Raw genomic sequence first — 10,391 nt, 5'->3', positions numbered from 1 at the left:
CGGATGACACGTGTAGTTTTAAATAAAACAATAATAAAAAGTCTTTAACCCCTCTTAAAATATATTAAACATAATTAAACCGAATCTCCTCCCTTTTTCAATCCATTTTGAGCTGATTGGATACACGTTTCTGACATCATTGGGCCAGATCCCTGTGGGTCCGAAACCGATCCTATTACCTTGACCTACAGGGGCATTTTTGATAATCTATTCTGCACCCATTAGTCATGCTTGGGCTCAGGTCATTTACCAGTGAATTGAACTCGTGACTCGGCTCATCATTGATGAGAGGAGCTCCCCTCCCCCGAAAGGTTCGATCAGGTGATATTGCAAAACACCGTTTCTCGTGATGTCCAGTGTTTTTTTTTGAAACGGACGTCAAAATTTTCAAAATTACTTTGGATGGACGATTTGAAATCCGGACCCTTAATCCACCAGGATGGGTGGTGCATACTGAAAATCACCGTCAACTGTGATGTCCGATATCACTTGATCCCATCGCGTCGTGAAGGGAGAAGCCGATTAAACCAAGGGGCCGAGAACGATGCTCGACATCTCGCCACGTGGCTAACCATGGTTAAATGAGTAGGTGGGAGGGATTGACTGTTAGGGTTTGGTGGGTGGGCGTTGGCTCCACCGGTTCCACAATTTAAATGCCTTCCACTCTTCACACCCACGCCTTCTCTCTCTCTTCACTTAAGGTTTTTCGGAGTGGAACTCACCGGTATCCGACCGCAGTTATCATTTTACGGCGAAGATCCTCATTGGGAAAGCACGCCGAGCCCTCTCCCTCTATCTTTATCTCTCTCCCTCTGCACAGTTCCCCTCGTGATCGTGACGGAATACTGTGTATTTTGGTGGTTTTCTGGTGGAGACCTTGCCGGAATCCTCTCTTTCTATTATCGGGAGAGGATAGGAGTAGATCATGCAGTCGGAGACCGTGAAGAGCCTGCTGGACATCATCCCCATCGATCTCATGCCGGCGATTTTCTCCGGCCGGGCTGACTTGTCCGGCTCCGTTCAGGGCCTCGGCGATAACCCGAAGCTTCTCGTGATCCTCACGACCTTGATCGCCGTTTTGATCGGCTGCGTGTTCCTGTTTGTGTGGAGGAGGTCAACAGGGAAGAGCGCCGCGACTGCGGCGGCGATGATGTCGGCGAAGCCGAATGTCGTGAAAGGGAAGAAGGAGTTGGAGGTTGATGTGGGGAGGAAGAAGGTCATGGTTTTATTCGGGACGCAGACTGGCACGGCCGAGGGTTTCGCGAAGGTAATGTTGGTCTTTTCGGTGGGATTTTCCGTATTTCTGGTTTTGCTTTCCAGTGAAAAGCAAAAGTTTTTCAAGCTTCGTGTGGGAATTGTACTGGAAGTTTCCCTTTTCAACTGGAATACCTGAAAATGGAGTGAAATATGTTAACTTTTTGTGAGAGGGTAACGACGTATTACTAATGCTTTAACGTGTGATAAAATTGTGGTTAGCTTTCTGGGGGATCTTCCAATATTCAGTGATAGGACATGCTTAAGTAAACGAGTGAGATCCTCTCGTGGTTAGGGATAATATTGACCAAAAAGTGTGGAATGCAAGAAAAATGCGAGCAAAAGCAAAACTGAAAATGCTAAGGTTATTGTAAATTATCGTGATACCTTCTTGCTTCACTGAACGATTCCCTGGGAGTTATCTCTGTTAAGTTTAATGGTGTCTCATATTTTACTTGGGTATGCGTATTAGTTTCTAATCTTGTATGAGAAGGGGAAAGCGAGCCAAAGGTTGATTGTAAATCATCGTGTCTAAAATGAGGAAATTAGGGGAGTGGTGGTCATATACCATCAGTACCTGCTTACTGCATTGGAAGCATTTTGCATTACTGATGATTCCCTGGGAGCAAGCTCTATTAACTTTAATGGTGCTTCTCGTATTTACTTAGGCAGCTTTCTAAGCTTGTTTGTGTTGAATTGCTATCACGATTCTAGCTTGACAGCGTTACTTTTCAGGATTTTCATTTTGTTGGGGTTCACATCCTTCTTCATATTAGGTGGGAATTTACGAGATAATTATCAGCGTTTAGAGGTTGTGATATGTATGATCAAAGCATAATGTTTTTAGCAAATTTGGGTAAGAAAGAATGATTTCATAATTTCTGTCTTACGGGGATACAGAATCACTTGTCAACAGAGATGGTCAAACCAGGGTTACCGGAAACACTATAAGAGGGTGGGAAACGTGTTTCCTGGGAAACTGTTTCTGAAACGGGAAACACTGTGTTTCCAAAACATTTGGGAAACACCAAAAAAATCATGGGAAATGTGTTTCCCATCTTTGGGAAACACGTTTCCCATGAGTTTCCCTTTCGTGGGATACATATTTTTCATATTTTTCATTTTATTAATTTATTATATTACTTTTTCTTAAATGTTTCCCATGCGTTTCCCAGTTATTTCTGGGTTTGTTTCCAGTTCCCTGTTTCACATGTGCTTGAAAGCCCCGTTTCCTGTTTCTGTTTCCCAAGACGTTTGTTGTTTCCCTTTCTTGTAATCTTGGGTCAAACGGCCTAAATGACTCCATTACTTCTTAATTCAACTTCTATTGACATTTGTCAGCATTTAGACATTGTAATATGAATAATCAAAGAAAGAATAATGTTGTTAGCAAATTTTAGTAAGAAAGAATTGTTTCATATTTGTTGTCTTGTGGGGATATGGAGTGACTGGTCAAGAGATGGTTAAACAGCCTGAATGTTTCCATCATTTCTTAATTCAAATTTTATTGACATCTGTGTGTGGCAAAAAGAAAGAATTTGATAAGATGCCTATTCTGATCATCTTTTCTTGGATGCAGGCACTAGTGGAAGAGGCCAAGTCACGGTACGATAAAGCAGTTTTTAAGATTGTTGATCTGGTATGTATAATTGCTTTTTTTTCTCCTCTAATTATTTTATTTCCTTTGGGTTTTGGTGTCTATTCTTAGCTTTGAAAAATGGTGTTTCCATCTCTATAGGATGAATATGCATCTGATGATGATGAGTTTGAAGAGAATTTGAAGAAAGAAACTTTGGCCTTCTTTATGCTAGCAACGTGGGTTGATATCATACTTATTTTATGGCTGAAAAGAGGAATCAACACTGAGCATCTTTCTAAATATGACGCTCTATTATGATAATGCAGGTACGGTGATGGAGAACCAACAGATAATGCTGCAAGGTTTTATAAATGGTTTACAGAGGTGGGTTTCATAGTGGACTCCAAGTCTGAGAAGTGTCCTACAGTCCAATGTTGCAATGCATATGTTTGAAAATTTTGGTTACTTGTTTAGGTAAAAGAGAGAGAAACCTGGCTCCAGAACCTTCAATACGGTGTCTTTGGTTTGGGTAACAGACAATATGAGCATTTCAATAAGGTATACCTATGCAAGCTATCAATTTCCTTGTGTTGCTTTTTGCCCTGTTTTCTGGAATGTTCATTTATTTGATTCACATTTGTGGGATTCCTTTTAATGTAACAGATAGCTAAAGTGGTTGATGAGGTGCTTGCTGAACAGGGTGAGTTCCTCTATCTTATCAGTTTTTAAATCATGTTGTAATTGTAAACCTATGTCACAGGGATTCGGCTAATCAGGTGCCGCACCCGCGTCGACGCGACACGACACGACGCAGGTGCGGCACCTGACCCTGGGTGCTGTCAACGCACCCAGGGTCATTTATGTAAAAAAAAAAGACGTCGTGGGAGGCTCACCTGAGGAGGAGGAGGAGGAGGAGGAGGAGGGCGCTTTTGCTCTTGGCCATCCGATTTACTAAAAGGTCAACAAACCACGTGGCATTCATCTAAAATGCAAACAGACGGCCACGATGTGTGCAGGAGCAAAAACGCTCATGTTCAGCATGACCTGATCTGCTTCTAAGCACGGGTTTGGATCCGGGTCGGATCCAAATCCAACCCGGGTCCGATTTTTTTTTTGCCGCACTCCCGCACCCATGTTTTTTTAAAGTGCCGCATCCCCACACCCGCACCGATGTGACATAGTTGTAAACTGATGTATGGACTGTTTTAGAAATTCTTTTAGTGCATTTTGTTTCATTTGTCTTTAATCTATACATAATCTTCTTTTGTTTAAATTAATTACTTTACTTCCAGTTATGATTGTCTTTGTCAGTGCAGTTTGACATTTGGAATAGGACTTTTACATGCTTAGCAGAGACTGCTGCTTGTTTTGGATCATGTGCATTATGCGAATTTGTTTATTAGAAGTATCACCAAAACTATACAAAGCTATTTCTGAGACAGGAAATATTATGCATTGCATGATATTCCATCACTATAATATATTTGTGCAGTTTGTAGTTTTATTTTTTACCAAAAAAAGTTCTGACTTTAATTGTCTGAATGTTGCTAATATATTTGCTTTTAGTAACCTACTTGTTGCATGCCTTTTCTGTTGACTTTTTGATGTTTTTAATAGCATCCTCACACTTTTATACAATGGAGTTTTGGATTGATTCACTCACATGATTGTTTTGTTACATACATAATTTGGCTATGGCTTGCGACTTTCTGTGGTTTCTATTACTTAAAATTTCTCGATGGTTGTGATAATTGTCAAAAGTTTTGACTCCATCTTCCTGTTTTGCACTGGTTTGATAGATCAATTTTTTATTTTATTTTGAGGGTTGTGGAGCATATGCTGCTTGAAGTAGAAAATGGTGACCTCGGATTTTAACTGTTGCGAGAAGCCAATTGTTAAATATAATTAAGTAAATTCCAAGTCATCTATGGTCATATACTTTTAAATTAAATCTAAGTGATTTATGGTCATACAGTTGAAAATTTTGGTGGTATACCCAGCGATAACATGTGGGGCTGGTTCTTAAATTAGAGTAGTTGATGGATAGGCATTGTTCAAGTAAAATTTTCTTGTTTATCTGCTGGAATAAGACTATCTATTGCAACTTCTGACACTACGCCACGATGCTCTGGTTTTTTTTCCTTCGTACATGCTGGCAAGAAAATTTTCTTTGGACAGGATTGTCAAATAACTGTGATAAGCTGTATGTTGGAATGCTCTGTATTATGTTGGAATTCCTTTTCAGAACCTTTGTTTGGCTTGTTTCAGGTGCAAGACGCCTTGTACCGGTAGGTTTGGGTGATGATGATCAGTGTATTGAGGATGATTTTTCTGCATGGTATGTGAAAATTTCTTCACTTTACTCTCACATGTGTTTTCCTTGTTTGGAAGCTGTTGCTCATGAAGCATAGTTACAAACTGGAGGTGTCTACTCTTATTATTTAAGCAGAGTGACATTCATTTTTTTCGGTGTTTTAGGAAAGAGCTTGTCTGGTCTGAGCTGGACAAGATACTTTATGATGAAGATGATGGACCTGCAGTTTCCACTCCTTACACTGCTGCTGTTCCAGAATATCGCATAGTGTTTCATGGCCCTGCCTCATCTCCAAAAGTGGATATGAGCTTTGCTAATGGACATGCAATTCATGATATTCATCATCCTTGCAGGTAATGCTATGGTTTCAGTGTTCTGGTTATTGAACTTGATTTGCTTCCTTTCTCGTGGTTCTTATTGCTTGTGCAAGACTTTTCTGCTTTCAGGGCAAATGTAGCAGTTCAAAAAGAGCTTCACCAACCAGCTTCTGACCGTTCTTGCATACATCTTGAGTTTGACATCTCAGGCACTGGACTAGTGTATGTTACTATCTTGTCTTTCAATATGATCATTGTCCTTTCTGGTCCTTATTTTGACATCATATATCACTGCTAACAAACTATTCATGAATATTATTCTCAGTTTCTCTTATTTTCAAGTTGATACTGTTTCTATCTGATCTATGTTTTGGTTGCCACAAGCGCGCCCAGTTTCCACTGTTTACTTTGTGGGAGATGCTATAATTTATATGCGCGTTTTCTGAGATCCATATTTTATTATGCCCTTTGCTGGGTTTGTTTGCTTGCTTTCTATCTATTTCATGTTTGTTTCATCCTGCAACTTTGATCCCCAGGTATGAGACTGGAGACCATGTTGGTGTGTATGCTGAGAATTGCATTGAGACTGTGGAGGAGGCAGAGAAGCTACTGGGGTATGCATCAGATACCTTCTTCTCGATTCATGCTGACAAAGAGGATGGTACACCCCTAAGTGGAAGTTCGTTGCCACCACCTTTCCCATCTCCCTGCACCTTACGAGCTGCACTAGCTCGCTATGCTGATCTTCTCAATTCTCCAAAGAAGGTAATTATTTTTTCTAGATTCCGTTACTGAATAATCATGGTAGTTATTTTGTTAATCCAATTGTCATGCTCCAAACTTCCTGGCTAACTGTATTTGTTTCTTGCAGGCTGCTTTGGTTGCTTTGGCTGCTCATGCATCTGATCCAAATGAAGCTGAACGTCTAAGGTTTCTGGCATCTCCAGCTGGAAAGGTTTGTGATTTTCAAGTTTTTATCATTATATATTATTATATATAGGGTCACTAGAATATGTTGACTGGAAGTATGTGAACCAGAGTGTGAACTAGGCATTTCCGACATGTTGATGCATCCATTTGCTAGGAATTGACTGTTGGATCATGTATTTTCGATGAAAAAATGTCAATTTTGGATGCTTGAATATTTACGAAAATTCTGAGCCATTGATTTTCAAGTCTTAAGAGATATTTCTTATGCATCGGAATCGGATGATCTAAGAGTCTTTCTATAAAACCAAGCATCTAGATCACATCCCTATGGTAAAATAAAAAAGAACTCATGAAAATCTCGGTTCATACTCCAGTTTACATATTCTAGTGGCCCAATATATATATATAAGAAAGAGAAAAGATGTTTTTTGAAAATATTGCTTGACCTTGAAATACTGATAATATTGTGTGATATTTTCAAAATATCAATGATATCGGCACCTATGGTTTATATTTGGTTCTAATGAAGGTATGAAACTATTGAGCTGGAAATCATAGGTGCATGCTGTATCAGTTCAATCTGACCGAATTGATATACTTAATATGGTTTGTTTATTAAGGGTTGGACCTTGGATCATGTTTTTTCGACCTAAAAGTAGGATTTTTTGAGTCATGAAATTATGGTATATTGTGGGGCGTTTATTTTTTGAAGCCCCTTAAAAGTCCTGCTTACATGTCACAGTTACATGATCGAAAACCCATTTCTTGCTAAATAAACCTTGTAGATCAAATCCATAGGGTCCGGTCTACAAAATTATCTAAAAAATATGAAGAAAAAGATCATTTTTACTGAATAGTTCCATACCTTTATTAGTACCAATTATTTACCTTATACATATAAGATCTGATGATGCTAGTAGTCTTCAATTTTTGGTACAGGATGAGTATTCACAGTGGATCATCGCCAACCAGAGAAGTCTTCTGGAAGTAATGGCAGAATTTCCATCAGCAAAGCCTCCTCTTGGTGTTTTCTTTGCAGCAATTGCTCCTCGATTGCAACCTAGATATTACTCAATCTCATCTTCACCAAGGTGATGAATTGAAGCAGATAGAGCCCATGATATATATTTTTTTATCTGATTGAGAATAACTGTTTGTTTTTTCCGTCTTTGTACAGGATGGCACCATCAAGGATTCATGTAACTTGTGCACTAGTGCATGGACTGACACCAACAGGAAGAATCCACCGAGGTGTTTGTTCTACTTGGATGAAGGTATGGTATTCAGTATTGATCTTTCATTTAATTTCATAGAAAATTTAATGTATTCTGACGTTTCTTCTTCTGGGTGCAATTTATCGACAACATGATCTTTTTGTCATATAATTTTGTTCTCCTCTTGTTTGGAGACCATGTGTTCTTATGTTGTTTGCACCTAGTTGCAAGTTGAACCTGTTTCTTTGAGGAGAATGGGATGTTGGATCATTTCACACATAAGCTACATGGTACTAGTATAGTTGTCCGGGAGAGCTTTGTTGGATCTGTCTGCACTAAGAACCGACTCTATCTAGCAAACATGTCAAACCTCTTGGACAGATAACCTTTGTTTTCCTATGGTTTGCATTCTTAAAGATCCTAAATATGATGATTGTTGCGTTCTACCTGGTGCAAAATTTTGGGAGGAACCAAAAATTGAGAGTATTCAGTTTTTTCCCCTCTGGAAGTTCAACCACGCTCCTTATTCTTTTCATTGAAAAAAGATCATTTGCCAGTATTTTAAAAGTTTTGAGGGCTTTTGCTGCTGCTGCTGGATATTTCTTGAGACCGATGCTTTAATTTCACCTTGTTATTTCTTTGTGCTGATTACTGCTTTTTGCTGGCACCAGTTTCCAGCTATTCTTTGCTCCCTTTTTTGTTTGCTTGTGAGCATTTATTGCTTGCAATGGAGCCTTCTCCCTCCGTTTAATATTGTTGGGTTGTTCACTTGTGCAGCATTCAATTCCTTTGGAGGAAAGCCATGACTGTAGCTGCGCTCCAATTTTTGTCAGGCAGTCGAACTTCAGGCTACCAGCAGATCCTTCTACTCCAATTGTTATGGTGGGCCCTGGAACTGGGCTGGCACCCTTCAGGGGTTTCTTGCAGGTTTCTGCTTCTTGCTATACTCATTTCTATTTCTGTATCACAAAACTTATGACAGGGCCTTAATCTCACTAGAAGTGATCTCTCGTGCTTAATCTGTATGCATTTCTTACAGGAACGCTTAGCATTGAAAGAAGTTGGTACTCAACTTGGCACTGCCATCCTCTTCTTTGGTTGCAGGAACCGTAGAATGGTACACTTCTTTATTGATAATTGTGAATCTTAAAGAAAAAGCACGATTACAAAACACATACATGCACATGCATAGCCTCATTGTTTGGAGGCCTTGATCAAATTCATTCGGGCAGTTTTCAAATTTTTCCTTGTAAACAGAGCTGATCTTTCATATGGCCCTAGAAATCTTCCTTCTACATCCCTGAACTGGAATGTCCAACTTTCTTAAATAGTCTTTCTTTACTGTTTATGATGATATCTTATGCTGGAATTTTGACCTTCTCATTTCCTTCTAAATTCCCTTACCTAAATTCCATCTTGCCTAATTTTTTGTTCATTGTGATGATGGGTATCCTGCAGGACTTCATTTACGAGGAAGAGTTGAATGATTTCGTGAAAGCTGGGGCTCTGTCTGAGCTTATTGTTGCTTTCTCTCGTGAAGGACCAACCAAAGAATACGTGCAGCACAAGATGATGGAAAAGGTTGCATAATAAGTTACAGTCCTAACTTCCATAAATTATCACTTCGACCTCCATACTGAGTTTACTCGTTCACGTGCAGGCAGCGAATATCTGGGAGATAATATCTCAAGGTGGATATCTATATGTCTGTGGTGATGCCAAAGGCATGGCCAGGGATGTTCACCGAGCACTGCATACCATTGCCCAAGAGCAGGTACATTTAACAAAATCATCAGTAATATCTGTTGCATGATCAAATTGTCTATACCTTTCCTACTGGCATTGATAAAGGCCTGCCTATTGTAAGAATGAAACGTTTGAACTTCATCCGCAACTTATGCATGTTGGTGTTATGGAAACTCTGTTTGTAGGGATCGTTGGACGGTTCGAAGGCTGAAAGCATGGTGAAGAAGCTGCAAACAGACGGGAGGTACCAGCGTGACATATGGTGATTTCTCTTCAACAGGTATGGAGATGTTGGATAAACTGCCAACATCCTATGACCTCCTGAAAATTGACCTATGCCTGATTTGTTTGCACCATTGTGCATTGGGCTTCAGGAGAGGGTTACCATATTGTGACCTCAGGTGTAAATCTCCCATAGGAGAGGGTTACCATATTTGTGTGAGTGAAATCAGGTGGAAAAATCAAATTTTTTATCCATAGTTGTGGATTTTGGTTATGTATATCTGTTTGTGTAGCAAGTGTTCGGGGCTTAATAAAGGGTAAAGCTGTCACCGACTCCGGTGACTGAGATTGCTCGTAGGATTGTAAACATATTGATTTGTCGAATGAAGAAAGGCTTCTTTGGAACTCCGCGACTGTGTTTTTCTTCCTGTAGATGCTGTGAGTTTAGATGAAGAAGTGATTGCTTTGCTGATACATGGTGCTGGAGCATTATCTTTTCTTGTGCTTGAAAAAGAAGAGTTTGTGTTGTTTTGGCGCTCTTGGACGAAACATGGTTCTCAACAGTGTTCTCCGTATTGTCTTGGCAAGGGAAATTTTGTGGAAGAATATTCTTGGCTAAAATGGAAAAGAAACAAAAGGTATAAATGATAAAGAGAAAATGCAAAACAATAAAGAAACCAAAAAATCACTTTTTGTGACGCAGTGAAACAATGTGCCTTTGTTATCGCATTTGCGGAGTGGGGAAATATGTTGACATAAGGCGAGACTATTAGAAGTCTCTCTCTCTCTTCTCCAACAGTCTATTCCTGTAAATT

At 39.6% G+C, this 10,391-nt stretch overlaps 1 protein-coding gene across 1 annotated transcript; it reads left to right on the top strand.

The window, feature by feature from the left end:
- The first annotated feature begins 636 nt into the window (after positions 1–636).
- LOC149842270 (NADPH--cytochrome P450 reductase 3-like) lies at positions 637–9,981 on the top strand. The gene is made up of 18 exons (XM_090001344.1): positions 637–1,267; positions 2,834–2,893; positions 2,993–3,069; positions 3,160–3,217; positions 3,308–3,391; positions 3,497–3,533; positions 5,102–5,171; positions 5,312–5,500; positions 5,594–5,686; positions 6,001–6,229; positions 6,336–6,419; positions 7,334–7,485; positions 7,572–7,668; positions 8,386–8,535; positions 8,648–8,725; positions 9,067–9,189; positions 9,269–9,382; positions 9,540–9,981. The coding sequence occupies exons 1-18, from the start codon at positions 926–928 to the stop codon at positions 9,618–9,620; spliced, it is 2,118 nt and encodes a 705-aa protein (XP_089857470.1). The 5' UTR covers positions 637–925; the 3' UTR covers positions 9,621–9,981.
- The last annotated feature ends 410 nt before the right edge of the window (positions 9,982–10,391 follow it).

Source organism: Nuphar pumila, chromosome 3, assembly GCF_984573655.1.
Source record: "Nuphar pumila chromosome 3, dmNupPumi1.hap1.1, whole genome shotgun sequence".
In the NCBI taxonomy this organism is placed as follows: Eukaryota; Viridiplantae; Streptophyta; class Magnoliopsida; order Nymphaeales; family Nymphaeaceae; genus Nuphar; species Nuphar pumila.
This window is presented reverse-complemented; position numbering and strand designations above follow the sequence as displayed.